Source organism: Seriola aureovittata, chromosome 11 (assembly GCF_021018895.1).
Source record: "Seriola aureovittata isolate HTS-2021-v1 ecotype China chromosome 11, ASM2101889v1, whole genome shotgun sequence".
NCBI lineage: Eukaryota > Metazoa > Chordata > Actinopteri > Carangiformes > Carangidae > Seriola > Seriola aureovittata.
In genome coordinates this window covers 6,158,905-6,175,810 of record NC_079374.1, presented here as the reverse complement: position 1 = coordinate 6,175,810, position 16,906 = coordinate 6,158,905, and the positions used below count along the sequence as shown (strand labels likewise).

The 16,906-nt window shown below is 41.3% G+C and overlaps 1 protein-coding gene across 7 annotated transcripts in view; it reads right to left on the bottom strand.

The window, feature by feature from the left end:
* Positions 1 to 132: 132 nt before the first annotated feature.
* Positions 133 to 16,906, bottom strand: part of neb (nebulin) — a 60,016-nt gene continuing 43,242 nt past the window's right edge. For 2 of the 7 annotated variants that reach the window (XM_056389155.1, XM_056389156.1), the window contains 16 exons: positions 16,765 to 16,869; positions 14,091 to 14,204; positions 13,771 to 13,875; positions 13,017 to 13,121; positions 12,141 to 12,245; positions 10,343 to 10,453; positions 9,380 to 9,493; positions 9,172 to 9,276; positions 8,968 to 9,072; positions 3,726 to 3,818; positions 3,108 to 3,215; positions 2,378 to 2,564; positions 2,177 to 2,269; positions 1,676 to 1,816; positions 1,462 to 1,565; positions 133 to 1,035 (listed from right to left, as the gene is read on the bottom strand). In XM_056389155.1, the coding sequence (XP_056245130.1) occupies positions 862 to 1,035; positions 1,462 to 1,565; positions 1,676 to 1,816; positions 2,177 to 2,269; positions 2,378 to 2,564; positions 3,108 to 3,215; positions 3,726 to 3,818; positions 8,968 to 9,072; positions 9,172 to 9,276; positions 9,380 to 9,493; positions 10,343 to 10,453; positions 12,141 to 12,245; positions 13,017 to 13,121; positions 13,771 to 13,875; positions 14,091 to 14,204; positions 16,765 to 16,869 (1,869 nt within the window). In that variant the 3' untranslated portion in view covers positions 133 to 861. Of the gene's footprint in view, positions 1,036 to 1,461; positions 1,566 to 1,675; positions 1,817 to 2,176; positions 2,270 to 2,377; positions 2,565 to 3,107; positions 3,216 to 3,725; positions 3,819 to 4,589; positions 4,683 to 5,116; positions 5,210 to 5,596; positions 5,690 to 6,200; positions 6,294 to 6,804; positions 6,898 to 7,407; positions 7,501 to 7,897; positions 7,991 to 8,473; positions 8,579 to 8,967; positions 9,073 to 9,171; positions 9,277 to 9,379; positions 9,494 to 10,342; positions 10,454 to 11,186; positions 11,298 to 12,140; positions 12,246 to 13,016; positions 13,122 to 13,770; positions 13,876 to 14,090; positions 14,205 to 16,764; positions 16,870 to 16,906 lie in introns of all 7 variants that reach the window. The other 5 variants (XM_056389161.1, XM_056389157.1, XM_056389159.1 and 2 more) reach the window with 5 other exon arrangements.

The window sequence follows — 16,906 nt, the reverse complement described above, 5'->3', positions numbered from 1 at the left end:
CCATGTTAATATGACGCTCGGAGGCCGAGTCTCTGAGCAGAAATGCACAGAGAGATCAGCTATCGGCTTTACAAACACAAAGAGCTGCATTTTCAAAAGGTATCTGAGAATGAAGAGCAGGAGGCAGGGTGCTGCAGGAGCTTGGTGTGCTTTATTAGCTACTGATTAAAGGTAAAGGACGCACCTTACCCCAGGACCTAAATAATCGGAAGAAACAAAACACACATTCTACTAGTGGCCAGCCTTCAGTGTAAAGGAGGGAAGACTGAGGCTTGTCTCATACAACTCTTCAGGAGTGGTTTAATCATGGAGGAGGTAGATGGTGACTGACTCCTTGTAAGTTTCTTTGTTTTAATCATTTCCTTTTTTCTCTCCATAGAACTTCCATTAAAGGCACAACAGGAACTTCTTGAGCCCATTGTTTTTTTATGAGAAAATATTCTCTCGGTACAACTCGGACAAACAATGTTTTTATATATATTAAATATTAGTGAAATTTACAAAATAATGGGCCAGGATGTATGTTAGTGACTCTTGCTTTTCCAAGACAGCGTCTTAGAACAGTTAAACAATCTAAAATAGTAAAATAGTAGGCATAGTATGTATAATCTGAAATATTTATATGTGTCAGGTCACGATGCTCATGTCACATCCACAGGAAACGGGGGCAGCAGCATATGAATGATAACAGACTTACCAACGACAATTACAACACAATTCAAATACAGTCACAGAGCTACAAGGAACTAAAAGCTACACATTGCACGAAGCCACAGAAGTTGTGATTCACAGGAAGACCGATCAGTTTGCCCTGTGGATGTGTCTCGCCCACTCCGGAGGGACGATGGGCGGGCTTTGTCTTTAAATTGCTTCAACGTAGTTGGCTGGCAGCATGCCGGTCTTGCCGGTGCGCTGCACAGTGCCGTACATCCACCCCTCGTCGATGGCCTGCACGTTAACGATGACATCGCCGTCCTTGAAGGACACCTCATCGTTGTCGGCTGCAGAGTAGTCGTACATGGCACGCACAGTTTTCTGCAGAGAGTGAAGGAAGATCAGTCAGAGTCAGTGTGTTTTAAGGGTGGAGGGAGAGCGAAGGTTTAAAGGATAAGGTTGGTGATACTATATACTTTTGTAATTGTTAACAAATCCCATGAAAAGTAATGAATTGATCCTGCTAAAGTATTATTGTTTTTACTTTTATCCAAACATATCTTATTCATCTGTGCCACTGATGATGAGCTTCACTGTTGTCTATATACTCACCACAGCACCAGTGTATTCATGCACTGATGGAAACTGTCCAAACAAATGAACTTCAAGTGGTTATGTAACTTTAAAGAACAACTTCACATTAGCTTGAACTGCAGAGGTTGAACCACTGGAGCTCAGCTGTTATGTCACTCTTAGCTTTGCCTTCTGGCCTGTGCAGTGTGTGTGACGTGAGTAAGTGCTACTAACTCCGGTGGTAGAGGGGTGTGAGGGGATGGAGGAAACTGTGGTCTGCTGGGTGGCCACTGAAGATGACCTCTGCTGCAGCTCCACAGTCTTAGCGTGCTGGTAGCCTGAGAATGAAAACATACAATATAAGACCCCACAGACAAGTCACAGTCTAATCGGAGTTTACTGATGATATGGATGTGTATATGTTTGATCTTTGATGCTGAGTCATTACCAGTAGAGGAGGTCATGAAGCCGTTGCTGTAGAGGGACATGTGGTGGTCGGCGTCCTGGGACACCTCAGACTTCTCATCAGCCATGCCGCTCAGAGCGCTGGTGGAGCGGGAGTGCTCCTTGCTGCGGCGCTGAGCTTGCACTGTCAGAACAGCGTCAGAGGTAAGACAAAGAAATGACTTGTAAATGTAAAACACAGTTATATTATCAGAGGGAACATTTACATCATTGTAGTTGTGGCTGGAACAAATCGGATAAATTTAACTTATGGATAATCAACTTTATTCTTGTTCCTCAAAAAAATAACTAGCTCAGATTTGTATTAATTTATTCATATTTATCTATATATCATATATATACATATATATATATATATATATATATATATATGTATATAAAGCATACTGAGCACATTCTCCACCCACAGGCCAGATTTCAGCTTTGCATAAAAAAAGCAACCGGAAACATTTCTTAAATGATATCTACGAGTTTTTCATCTCACCTGACATCATGTGCAGACTCCTGGACTGGATGTTATCCTCAGCGGGGTCGTAGTCAAACACAGAGCCGGGGTTTGTGCGCCACACGCGCAGATCTGAAGGAACAGAGTCAAATAACTGTGTATGAAGTCTGCAACAGTTTGTGCCTCTCGTGTTTTACCGTCACATTCAAGTCGTGACTGTGCATCAGCTTGTAACTGTACCAGTGACGGTCTCCTGGTCATGCTCGACGGCACGTCTCCTCTCCATCTCCACCACACGCCTCTGGATGCCGCGGTAGTTGATGTCGCTGAAGTCCTGGGTGTTCTTCTTCACGCGTTCTGTCACGGGGTCGGAGGTGGTGGGAGTGAAGCTGCCCTTGCTTTTCTCAAAGTCCTCGTGGTATCTCACCTGGACGGGCACGAATCACAATCACAGTAAGACAGTCAGTATTAACAAAGGTTGAATGTCTATAGCTTCAGGCATTGATTCCACCAGTTTAATACATTGGACAAATATATATTATATTATATATTGTATTCACCAAAGTGATTTCTTAGATCTGGAAAAACAGCAGCATCACTTCAACAAAGCCTGATGGGGCAAAATACAGGCCGTCTAGTGACCAGGCAGTTTGTTCACAAGCCGACAGTTTAACTTTATTGTCTTTATTGTATTGTATTGAAATATACAATATTCTTACAGCTGACAAGAATCAAGGTAAAAAGATGAAAGACCCAAATTGTTATATATTGTTATGGTGCAATCTTTTTCTTACTGTTTACAATTCCCATTAAATCCAACTAACAAGTGCTGTCTGTGTAGACAAGGTCCAAAGGAATTAATATAAAACAACGCCAGCCCTTTAAGTAGAGAACTAGTTAGGAAGTAGAGGAGTAGAAATTATACTTCAGGTGCATAAACACAATTAGACCAACATCTAGAAATACTCACTCCAGAAATGATGCGCTGGGTCTCCCTGACGCGCCTCATCTCAGGTGTGTCCAGGACGAAGGCGGCCTTGCCCTGGACCTGCTTGCGGAAACTGTCCGAGTACAGCACCTGGTGGAAAGTGAGGACGGGACGGCGGAAGGAGCAGAAGAAAACACACAGTGAGCGTCTGAAATGCCTTTGAAAAGCTGAATCCATCAGACAGTAGCCATTAGCATCCACAGCACAAAGGGTGTGGCAGAGAGAGTGAATGGTAAGAGGACACACACACAGCTGCTGGGGCATTGCTGGGATTTTCAGACGAATGAATTAGCAGGGAGAGTTTTATTAAGAGGTTGACGTATTAAATGAAACAGGAGTGCGTCCCAGTCTTCAGTGGGAGGACGGCAGGGGGACAAGATGGAGTGGAGTAGTTTCAACAAGAGGAGAGGTTAGCGGTGATGATGTGCACAGACACACCACAGCTGCTGGTATTAAACACATTTAAAAGAGAGCGCAGTGGGGAGAATTAATACGATTAACTGGAGCCAGGGGACAAGTCAGTTAGAAAAGGGTTAACGTGGGGTTGAGGTAGAACATTTCTCAGGGAGAATATGTTCTTGCGGTGGTTCTTGCAGGTACCGAGCTAATGTTTTCTTGGTTCCTTTTGACTCGCTCCATCTCTGGAGTAAACACCACAGGAGTTCCCTTGGCTGAACTGTCTTTATACAACACCTACAGGACAGAAGCACAGTGCCCCAAGGGGCCAGTCAGACACTGAACCTTACACAGACCACACACCTATAGGACTGGTTTCATAGACTTGGATTAACCTCTTAGGGAGAAGATACAGAGAGAACAGTTTTCAGATTAATTCATCTCAGAGAAGGAATTGCTTTCAGCTTTCACATTTCACATTTTTTCTTTTCCTTTTTTGCATTTGTAATATATTTAAAAAGAGTCTGAGAAATTGGTCCTATAGAGTGAATCATCCTGGCAGCTCCTGTCAAACAGCCAGGATCTCTGTTGTAGACACAAACGTTGAAATAAACACACTCCTTACGCTTCAGCGGGAGATTTAGCTTTTCATATGCTGTGAAGTAGAAATTAATTTAGCAGCACACAGGAGCTTTATGTGAAGAAAGCTGGGCTGCGGGTTAGAAAAGACTGTGTTCACAGGCCAAAGAGGAGGGTTTCACTCGGCTCGAGGGGTTGATGGTTGAGGATTAAAGATGATTTGAAGGAGTAAAAGAACAAAAGGGGGGGAAAAGAAATGTGGGGATGGAAATTAAGGCTAAGTTAGGGTCAAAGTGGAGATGATGGCGGGGCCGCAGAAACTGCAGTTTGTTTTCTAGGGTGTAGATGAGCAAGAGGTGATGAGAGCATGAGATGATGGCAGAAGGGAGGGGAAGTAGCAAACAGGCTTATGGAGGGACATTATTGATGGGCACTACTGTCCACTCTCAACAGTTAGGAGCACACGGGGTTTTGGTTTCGTTCCACTACCGAGCTGATGTGCTTCTGGGTTTGTTTGACCCGCTGCACCTCAGGGAGGTCCGGTATAGCTGTGGCTCGACCTAAAGAGTCCTTGTACTTTATCTACCCAACACACAGTTTGGGTTTCATGCAGATAAAGTGGAGGAAGAAAAAAAAAATTAAAGAGCAGGTCAATCAGAGACAATTGCAGGAGGACAGAAAAGAGACACAGCACAGCACTAAAAAAACACAGCAGACATGAAACATGGAATTAAACACAGACTTTGTGTTTTGTTTTTCCTGAGAAATGAAGAAGCAGGTTATGTTAGAGACACGGTGGAGTTTAGCTGACCCCACGGGGCTCGTTGGTGTTATATCTGCATGGTGGGTTTGATGTGACAAACACTAACACTTCTACACATCTAAATGACTGATGAAGGCTGAGGAGAATTGTTATGACAGGATGTTTGAGGGAGATGAAGAGTGAGGTAGACGGGTGTGGAAAGAGGCAAATGGATGTACAGCACAGGAGGATACAGGGTCACTCTGTGGAGTACCGTGCTAATATTTTGCTGATTGCGTTTAACTCTCTCCATCTCTGGGGTCTCTGATACTGACGTGCCTTGTCCCACTCCTTCTTTGTATTGAAGCTTTGAATGAGACAGCATAAACAAGTCAAATACGGCGGTAACACATTCAAAGACAGATTAGTTCGGGAGGGAAGGAAGGAAATGTGGAAAAGAAAACAAATTCAAATAAAAGAAATGTGGGGAAATGCAGACTATTATTGAAAACTAATGGGGGGGGATTTATGTTTTTGTGGAAATGTATATTAAATATCAAGTCACCAACCAAAGGCTGGCAGAAAAGAATGATTTATGAAACTCAGTTAGGATGATGGAGGGAAGACTGGTAATAAAAACATGGAAGGTAAAAGTTTGGTAGACTTTTAGATAAGTGGGAGAGGTCAGAGGTCATTTTGAGGATTGATTATAAAGGGGGGTAAAATGAGGATCACTGCAGGTCTGTTCCTCTACCAAGCTGATATTCTTCTGGGTTTCTCGGACCCGCTTCACCTCGGGGAGATCTGGTATGGCTGTGCCTTGACCCACAGAATCCTTGTACTGTATCTGCCCATTGTATAAGTTACACAGGGACAGAGTCAGACAGGGACAGACAGAGAGCACAATATGTACTGCACACACAGACACGTTCATCCATTCATACCAACAGCAAACACTTTACAACAGCTGACAATAAAAACTTATTATTCATATTGATTTTCATATATTTCAGTGGTAGTTGAGTTTGTTGGGAATAAGTAAAGTTCTGCTAGATCTGTTTTCAAAATGGATGATACGTCATTTAGTTTATTACTTCTGGGTTTAGATGACATGAATTATCATGAAGGAGGAAAATCCTACAGACGCCTCAAACTCCCAACATCAAGTCATCAACCAAGACTGGTAAAAAGGAGTGACTTATGAAACTCAGTTAGGATGATGGAGGGAAGACTGGTAATAAAAACATGGAAGGTAAAAGTTTGGTGGACTTTTAGATAAGTGGGAGAGGTCAGAGGTCATTTTGAGGATTGATTATAACGGGGGTAAAATGAGGATCACTGCAGGTCTGTTCCTCTACCAAGCTGATATTCTTCTGGGTTTCTCGGACCCGCTTCACCTCGGGGAGATCTGGTATGGCTGTGCCTTGACCCACAGAATCCTTGTACTGTATCTGCCCATTGTATAAGTTACACAGGGACAGAGTCAGACAGGGACAGACAGAGAGCACAGTATGTACTGCACACACAGACACGTTCATCCATTCATACCAACAGCAAACACTTTACAACAGCTGACAATAAAAACTTATTATTCATATTGATTTTCATATATTTCAGTGGTAGTTGAGTTTGTTGGGAATAAGTAAAGTTCTGCTAGATCTGTTTTCAAAATGGATGATACGTCATTTAGTTTATTACTTCTGGGTTTAGATGACATGAATTATCATGAAGGAGGAAAATCCTACAGACGCCTCAAACTCCCAACATCAAGTCATCAACCAAGACTGGTAAAAAGGAGTGACTTATGAAACTCAGTTAGGATGATGGAGGGAAGACTGGTAATAAAAACATGGAAGGTAAAAGTTTGGTAGACTTTTAGATAAGTGGGAGAGGTCAGAGGTCATTTTGAGGATTGATTATAACGGGGGTAAAATGAGGATCACTGCAGGTCTGTTCCTCTACCAAGCTGATATTCTTCTGGGTTTCTCGGACCCGCTTCACCTCGGGGAGATCTGGTATGGCTGTGCCTTGACCCACAGAATCCTTGTACTGTATCTGCCCATTGTATAAGTTACACAGGGACAGAGTCAGACATGGACAGACAGAGAGCACAATATGTACTGCACACACAGACACGTTCATCCATTCATAACAAAAAAACATATGTTTTACAACAGCTGACAGTAAAAAGTTATTGCTCATACGGATTTTCATCTATTTCAGTGGTAGTTGAATACGTTGGGAATAAGTACAGATGTGAAATATACACGATCTGTTTTCAAAATGGATGATACGTCATTTAGTTTATTACTTCTGGGTTTAGATGACATGAATTATCATGAGGGAGGAAAATCCTAGAGACGCCTCAAACTCCCAACATCAAGTCATCAACCAAGACTGGTAAATGGAATGATTTGTGAAACTTAGTTAGGGATGGGGGAGAGAAAACTGGTAATAAAATCATGGAAGGTAAAGTTTTCTAGACTTAAAAACAAGTGGGAGAGGTCAGAGGTCATTTTGAGGAATGATTATAAGATAGGGGTCACTGCAGGTCTGTTCCTCTACCAAGCTGATATTCTTCTGGGTTTCTCGGACCCGCTTCACCTCGGGGAGATCTGGTATGGCTGTGCCTTGACCCACAGAATCCTTGTACTGTATCTGCCCATTGTATAAGTTACACAGGGACAGAGTCAGACAGGGACAGACAGAGAGCACAATATGTACTGCACACACAGACACGTTCATCCATTCATACCAACAGCATACACACATAAAACTGAAATATGCATGATCTGTTTTCAGAAATGAAGCTGGGCAGAAGTATCTACATCTCCATGAGTATAGAAGTTAACTCAAACATGGGGCCTTTGGGGGATATGTGAAATCCTATAATTAGTAAAAAAAAATAAAAAAAGTAGAAAATGGACGAGGTTTTGACGAGATTACATGTGAAGGCGGCTCTGGTTATATTCGTGGACACTAGATAAGGAGGGAATATGGAGGGAGGACCGGTGGAGGAGGAGATGAAGGGGGGCAGGGTCACTCTGTGGAGTACCGTGCTTATGTTCTGCTGGTTGCGTTTAACTCTCTCCATGTCAGGGGTCTCGGGTAAAGCTGTTCCTCCTCCCAAATCCTCTTTGTAGTGAATCTTTACATGGATGAGGAATGAAAGCAGCAACCAATGGTTAACTCTTAGATAATCAGGACTAGTTGCTGGATTACATTTTCCAAATTACACTCGATTTACCTGTGCTGCACCTAGTGAGCAATTTTTTTTTTTTTCAACAAAAAACACATTGAATGAGACAAACATATAGAACAACATTTACATTTCTGGACAAAGTCTGGACACGTACACAGCAACAAAGTATTTAACAACACACAAGCTCTGCACTAACAACTATAGAACAAACTGTCAGGGGTTAGTTGCGTGAATTAAAATGCGGCATATTTGACAAGGTTAAATAATATCTGTTTGGTCCAAAGAAATAAGGGCTGCATATCAGGGTTTGTTAAAGATGAGGAAAGAAAGTTAAAATAAAAATTCAAGTAAAAATGTAAAAAAAGAAAGAAAGAAAGAAAAAAGTGTTATTAGAAAATGTTAACAAAAAAAATATTATGGAGTAGATACCAAGCTGAAATTCTTTGTATTCTCTTTAACACGCAGCATTTCAGGAGTGTCCTTTACAGTAGACACTTTGCCCTTTATGTTTTTAAGGTCAATCTGGTATTGAAGCTACAGAGAGAAAAACAAAAGTTGCAGTTAAAATGTTTCACAATGACACAGAGGTAAAAGAAAAAAGGAAAAAAAAAAGAAACGAAGACAACAAAACAGAAAACCAGAAGAGAAACTACTTAAGTTTATCTTAGCGTCTGCTAAGGATTAGCATGAAAGCTATTTACATTTTTACAACACTTCAATTACATTAAAGAACACCATACAAAAGACAATCTACTGACAGTACAGAAGTTTAAAGTATTGTAGGTAATACTTTACAGCGGACACGGAGACGTACACACAGCCACCAGACACAGGAAGAATCTCTGACCTCTGACTACAACAGTCAAAGATGCGCTGCCCCTGTTAAGACCCAGCGTAATTCATCATTTACATTTATTACTTACAGTGCTGAAGTTCTTCTGGTTCTCACGGACTCTCTGCATCTCCGGAGTGTCCAGGACTGGCACGTAGTGAGACATCGTCTTCTCAGCCTCCTCTTTGTACTTTTTCTGTTGGACACAAACACAATCAGCAGCAATTTAAATTAGAACAGAGACTGTGAAAAGTGTCTAGAAGGAGACATTTGAGTGTAGAAATCACTTCATTACCTGGCTGACAATGTTCCTCATCTGCTGAGCATGGATGATGTCTGGGGTGTCGATGACAGAGGTGTAACTGGCCCTGTCCATCTCAGCGGTCTGCTTGTACTTTGTCTACAGAGCAAAGAAAAGTCAGTCAGCGCAAATTCCGATCTTCGTATCTCGTGCAAATGCTACTGGTTTCATGTGTCTAGGGACAGGACAACATGATTCAGACCTGACTGAGGATGTCGGTAGCGTTCCTGGCCCTCATGAAGTCGGGGGTGTCTGTAGCCAAAGCCAACATTCCCTTGCCCTTAATCTCCTGCTCCAGTGCTTTCTTGTACTCTCTCTGTAAATGTTACAGGCGATAGAGCGTTACTCACTAAAAGCAGACACGATTGGCAGATTACTATAAGTGACAAGACTTCTACTCATTCATACTGAGGGGGGGGGGGGGCTGCAAAAACCATGTGGCCTGGGGGAATGGTGAATAAAGAAAGTTAGAAGAAATTAGGATTTTTTTAAAGGAACATATGTGGTAATTGGACAGCAGATTGTGTGTGAAGCTCCACTCAAAACTGAAAAATAAAACAGCAGTAGTTAAGGATAGTCTGTTAAAGCATAATTAGTTATTTTAAAACATTTTCTCTCAATTTTCTATAATTTCTGTTTATTTATCAAAAAATATAATAATCTACATCTTCTGTATCTTATCGTCCAAAAATCAGCCTCAAAAACACCCAGAGCATATTTTGGCAAAAACAATTACTAAAAATTAAAATGAAGGAAAAATAAAGATTTTTGTATAAAGCTTTGATGCTGGACCACAGACCACAGTTGCATAAGCGCTAAATATGTGAACTATAAAGTCAGATAATAAAGTTCTAAAAAAATATAATATTAATATATATATATTAAAATAAAATAAGACATACTCTGAGTATATTTGAGGTTGGTTTTTGAAATATTTATCAGACATAAAAGAACAAATATAAGAGAAAATCATGGGGAAATTAGTGTTGTCATGAAGCAGGGACAAGAGTAAGAGCCAAGCCCAGCAGTTGCCCTTTTAGTGTATTGATGAAGCTTAGTTAAGAGGGGATAGGATTCAGCAGATGATGCACCACGAGCGGGATTGTGGGAAGTCACTCGCATGAGATTGTGATGCCACCTCCATCACCTCTCAGGTCAGTCGTACCTCACACAGGATTTGAGTGGCATTCCTTGCTCTCAAAAGCTCCGGAGTTTCCTCCAGTACAGTTAGCCCTTTACCCTTCACTCCCTCTTCTAGATCCTTCCTGTACTCTTTCTACAGGACGGAAGAAGAACAGAGAGACTGCAGACGAGGGCACACAGGCAGGCCAGGCCAAGGCATACATACAGACAGTACGGTAGGGCAAGCTCTGCTGCTCGCCCTTTGAGCTCAAAGTCACCAAGTCCCCCCCCCAAAGAAGAGAAGCTAAAGACTTTAGATGTATTATATTACTATTTAAAAAGTTAAGATTTTGCCTATCAGTCACATTTTCACAAGGAGAAAGGAGACATTGGTGACTTTGGCAAGAATCCTGATAAATGACAAGTTTAACCACATTTTATCAGATAGAAAGACAATTCAACTCAGTATTTCACCTTGAAAACATCATTCAAATCATCACATGCAAACATGCAGACGTTTGAACATAAAGCCGTTTCGTAGTCATCTGCTAGATGAAGGGTTGACTGTGAAATTAGGAATCCAACATGTCAGTGGATACAAGTACAAATACAAACAATACTAACTACTTTACAACAAGTCACACAATGGATAGAGACAAAGGTAGGGTGGATATGTGTTGCATGATTAATAGTTTAAGGCTGTGCAGTGAATCATGCAAAAGAATTAAAACTAAACTATATGGATGGACCTACACGAGGGAAGGAAACACTCAAAAAAGTAGTGTAAAGAAAGAGGGACTGTGATTGTGATGTGGTCTTAGTTGATTATAAAGCATGGGTGAGGTAAAGAGGGGGAAGCCGTCGGGGATAAATGATCCTTTCGTTACCTCACTGGCTATTTTGGTGGCGTGTCTGACATGTATCATGGCAGGGGTGACCTCCAAGCCTGAGAGGTTCTTGCCCCTCATGTTTTCCTCATAGTCCTTCTTATAGTCTTTCTATTGGCCGCAAAGACAAGACAGGGGACAGACAGAGCTCAGATAACCACATGCAAGCAGGTGCCGGTTTCACAATGCAGGTACCTCATCCTGGTTCACACCATTCTGCTTATAAAAGACACTTGTTTCTGTAGCTGCAGTCTCTAATGTGAGTGCACGTGTGAGTGTTCACGACTTCTTTATTCTGAGAAAGCAGCTCTCACATTTGGAGTCTGGAGTTTAACAAATCAAATCAGATTTATCAAATGAGTTTAATTAAACACTGTTAAAAAAAAAAAAAAAAAATCTATAATCCAGACGGCGACAAACATAATTTACCTTTGTCATCATCATGAGAGGAAGATTAAGAAGTCTGCACTTACATTATACACAGTATTAGGGAACAATAAACAAGGCATTGGGTAAGTTTCATTTTTACACATTTTACACGGCCTTCTTCCAGTTTCTTTAAGCACAGTTAGGAAGGAGTAGAAAATGGTAAAGGAATAACAGCGGGAGTGACAATTTCCTCAGATGTAAATTGTAACGAGTCACAAGATCCTGTAACTAAAAAGCACCAAAACTTCTTAATTCAATAAACTGGCATTAAAGGCACTGTAAAATGTTTTTTCCAAACTTCAGAAACATTCTGTAAGTCTAATATAAACAATAGCTTGACATCCAACAAGCTGAAGCATATCAATATATATACCAAGAGGCAATACAATACAATACAATACAATACAGTACAGGTTAATATATAAGCAGGCACTGAAGAGACTTTGGATTGGACAGAGGCCTGTAATGGACAGTGTTGTATTTGTAGCTACCTGGAAACACAGAGGTGAGAGACGGTGTATTTACCTGGCTCTGCATGTGCTGGGCCTCCTTCGCAGTCACATATGTGGGTGTCTCAAAGTCCAGCATGGCCTTGCCCTTCTCCTTCTCATACTTCTCCTTGTATTTCACCTGGAGCAGCCCCACATTTTAAATTTAATGTCAACTGTTTTCAACAGACAGTTTGAAAAAAAATATTATGCAGGTACACTGGATGACGGTTTTCATTCATTTCCCTTTGATACGCAATCAAATGCAAAAACTGTGCGAGGTGTTTGAGCTGCATAATCTATCACAGTGAGCAGCAAGACTGCATTCAACTCATAATGATAATGTATCAAAATATAAACTGTGATGGATTACACAGCTCAGGCATGTTTCAGTAGTTTAATAACTGAAATATTATATTGTATGGGCATCAATGGAAACCTATGTCTGCCTGGAACGTAGGAAAAATACATTAGAATATCTCAAACACCATAAACTACACAAAGGTAAAACAGTATACATAATGTGATAGATAGATACTAATATAGTAAGTTAAAGAGTGAATTAATATTTCTACACAAAAAATCTGCCTGTAAATTCTTTAGTTGAGAAATAACTTTTGTTCATTTGCAGATTTTTTTGTTTGAAATCTCTATTTATTTATTATATTTGGAAGGGACTGTTATAACAAAGCAACTTTACCACCCACCGGTATGTTATGTCGTCCCCAACTTAAATATTTAACAAATTAATGCAACACCGTCCTCATGTAGGTGCAGGAAATAAAGATATGATATGAGATGCAGCTATCGCACACACATCTGTTTAGCAAGAAGGTGGTTAACGCCTGAAACCCACAGCAGTGTTTTTGGGAAGGTGCAGTGTTTGTTGAGCCCCAGTGTCTGTAGCACTTACGTTGCTCTGAAGTTCAGAGGCCTCCTTGAGATGGAGCTGCTCTGGTGTGTCAGGAATCATATGGTAGTGACCCTTACTCTCCTCAAATTTCTTCTTGTAGCAGTACTACGGGGGGAATTCCCAGTCAAGACAGCTCAGTACAGCAAACGAGAAAAAGAGCGTCTGTCGGGAGTTTACTCCCATTATATTTAATGAAAGAAACAAAAACAGTGACTTTATAACTGTGAAAACAGCTCTCGGCAATATCAAAAATATATGACGTCCTCACAAAACATTATGTGAAAATTAAAAATGGTTGTTAAAAATTGTGTGAAAAATGATCTAAAACCAGAGGAGAAGCACACAGGTTTGTGTTAAGTGATCATTATTAAAAGAGTAGTTTTGTAGGAAATACAGGAGGGAAAAAATTTAACTGAAAAAGTGAAAAAGTAGAGGTTATAGAAGGTGATAGTAAGGGAGGGTCAAGGGTGAGAGGGGTGGGTAAGGATCACTACCAGATGAGGTCACAGAATAATGGATGTTTGGATGATGGAGCTTAGTGAATAAATCCATGAATCTGCAGCATGTGTGTTTTTATGTTACTGTGGTATGATGTAGGGTGGGGAGTGGGGAGTGGGGTGGGGGGTGGGTGGGGAAGGAAACACCGAGTTCAGACAGATTTCAGTGAACCGCAGAGGGCGCACTGAAACCTAACCGACTCCCAGCAGCTTCCTGGGTGAGGATGTGAGAGGGTTAAGGGCCGGCGGTGTCTTACGTTGCTGGACAGTTTGCTGGTGCTCAGGTTGTGCTGCATGGACAGAGACTCGGCCATGTCAGTCACAGGCTTGTGGATCTTCTTCAAGTCACCCTTGTACTTCACCTGTGGATGGAGTTCATTTGTGATTACGAGTTGACATTAAGATTATTAATGAAGTGGTATGATACAGGTATGGAAATATATTCTAAAAAGAAGTCTCCGAACACCACACTATCTCTTGAATCTGTGTCCTGGTCAGTTGCTGACAGAATGAAGCCATCTTCGTTATTTGACATAATGCTTTTATGTGGAATGATGCAGCTTGTGTGAGTACCCACCTCACTAGCCAGCACGTTGGCTTCCTTCAGCGTCTTGTAAATCTTACTGTCCTTCAGGTCATATTGTGGCCTCTTTCCTTTCACCTCCTTGTCAAACTTCTCCTTGTACTTCAACTAACAGGGTGGGATATGCATGAAAGAGTTAGTATAGGTGGTCACTTTTCTGGGAGACCAAAACCAGTGGAAGATTTACATGACGCCATCACACTAGGAACATTTAAAGGACAACATGATGCTTTTTTTTATAGTGTATAAAAAGGGATGAGTAACTCAGATTACTTATAGTTTTGTGTAAAAGCTTTGGACATGCTGTGTACTGCATGCTTCTCAATAATAACACTCCATTTTAGTCTGTATCCCTTGTTATACGAGAAAAACAACTGCAGTCAAACTGTGTATCTTCTAAAACCTATAAAGTTTTCCATGCATCAATTTATTTAAAATTTTCATTCAGTAATTATAGTGACAATTAGTCCCAGAGGGCAAAGTCTCAAAGAGCATGTTCACATCTGTGTTTTGGTTCCAGGCTAGAGAAGAAAATCCAGTACTGTTGAAATTTAATCCTCGTTTTTATAAAGCCTTTCTGCTTTATCACAAATGACACAGATCATTGGACGGTTTTTGTCACTTGTTATTTGGGCGTTCGGGGAAAAAAGTGTCTGTGGTTAAGACGCATTATTTTCCAAATGTAAACCAACTGCACCAGAGTTTGTTTTGAATCGGTTGCTTGGGTTTCGGCTGCCGTTTGCCTGGCAGGATTCGCAGCGATCATAAGAAACCACATTATTAATAAAGCAACCCACAATCTTCTCCGTCAAAACCAAACCGGTCAGCTGTGGAGACGCCCTCAGATGCTGTTCAGACCTAATGTCGCGCATCCAGATAGAACCAGTTTATGCATGGATTCAGCTAAGGTGGACTTTAACTTCACACTTGACATTAAAATGCATCTCGGTGAGTCTCATCGGACAGTTTGTGATTGGATTTTGCCTCGCTGCTCCTGTTTGATTTAATCTCTTAGCAACTGCTGCTAAACTGTGATTGTCGCTGTTGTTTTTCTGGCATTGTAAAGAAACTTTACATAACAGTAGTTAAAGTTAAAGTTGACTATAAAAGCATTTCCCTGCACATTTATGTTAACACTACACTATGTGGTAATATTTAATGCTGACCAGTGTCTTAAGTGATCTAATCCGGTTCTGTTCATGATGTATATTAGATGACATTTACACATTTGTTTAGAGAGACCAGCTTCTGATCTGACCACCCAAGATGCATTTTGGTGCTAAGTGTGAACAGAGTTATATACAGCATTTTGTGATCCACATTAAACACAACATGGACTTCATATATAATAAAGTATATATGGAAGAGGTAAGGCAGTATGATTGTGGTTGTGTTCTTTCAATCGGCAGATCAACCACCTTTAGAGAGAAGGTGAGACAGAGCAATATCCTTATCCACTGTCTGAGTGAAAAACATGCAAGTCTAAAATTAATCATGGATGAATCTGCACCTCTAACACATTTTCAAACTGTTTCCAACATTTCAGAAAGCCTACACTGTCTTCCAGTGTTCAGATCAAAAAGGAAGAAACTCAGAAAAACCTTCCATTTTCACATTCAGAGACAGACACAATGACTGGGTGAGTGAAACGAGAGAAAAGTGGGAAAATTATAAAAATGTTAAACAAAATAGATAAAAAAAAGATTCAGTAGCATGCAGAAGTGTAACCAATGCAGCTAATGCAGCAATGCAATGCTTGTCTATGCTTAGCAGTGAGCCAGAGCTTGTCAGGGAAACAAAAGAGCAGAGGCTCCACACGATCCTAAAGTCAAAATAATAACATCTGACAAGCTGAATCAAATCTTTTCATAAAACGTCCTTATGGTTTGTATCAAAGGCTCAATCAACCCTGTGGTAAAATCAGAAATCAACTAATCAGTCAGTCAAGAGACGGATACGAAGGGAACAGAAGGACAGAGGAGACACACAGATAGTAGCAGCCCTTCGGTTTCAGGGCATAAAACCTCCTTACATCACTAGTCACGGCACTCATTTTCTTAATGTGGCGCATCATGGGGGTATCATAGGAAGCAGCTCCATGGAGGGAGGGCTTTGCCTCCACCTACAAAGCGCAGTGAGATGGAGGGATGAGAACACACAAGCTAGGAAATCATGGAAGGAGAGAGGAGAGGAAAGAGGAGAGGAGTAAAGTATTGAAGGATGAAGGAAGAGGAGCAGTGTAGGAGGACAGGTGTAAGGATGGGGGGGTTGGGACATGTACAATGATATGAGCAGTTAAACATGTAAATCTACTTTCATGGAGTCACAGTGGCAGATTAAGACATGGATTGTAATGCAGGATGGCAGAGAAGCACTATGGAAGAGCTGCTAGTTCTAACATTAGCCCTAAAGGACTGCTGTTAAGCGTCTACCACAGCAATACTAGTCTGCAAATATTAGCTCATGGAAGCTGATCTGACAATGACACTCAAGCAGCTGATCTTTGCTGGTGTAATACGGCTTCCACTGACTGATCCCAGCGGTCAATGTGTGTAAAATAAATAAGGGGAACATTTCCTAAGAGATGATGACTGTAGAGAACCAGAGGGGAAACTGCATGACTGGCCCAGGCCTTCATGAGACAGATGGTTGATTTGGGTTGATGTACCTGGCTGGTCAGCTTGGACACCTCAGTGGCCAGAGCGATGTCTGGGCGGTGGGCCAGAGAGCCCCCGCGGCTTGCCTCCTCACGGGCCTTGTTACGGTAGCCGACCTGATGGAGACAAGACCAAACAAGAATCAGTGGACCG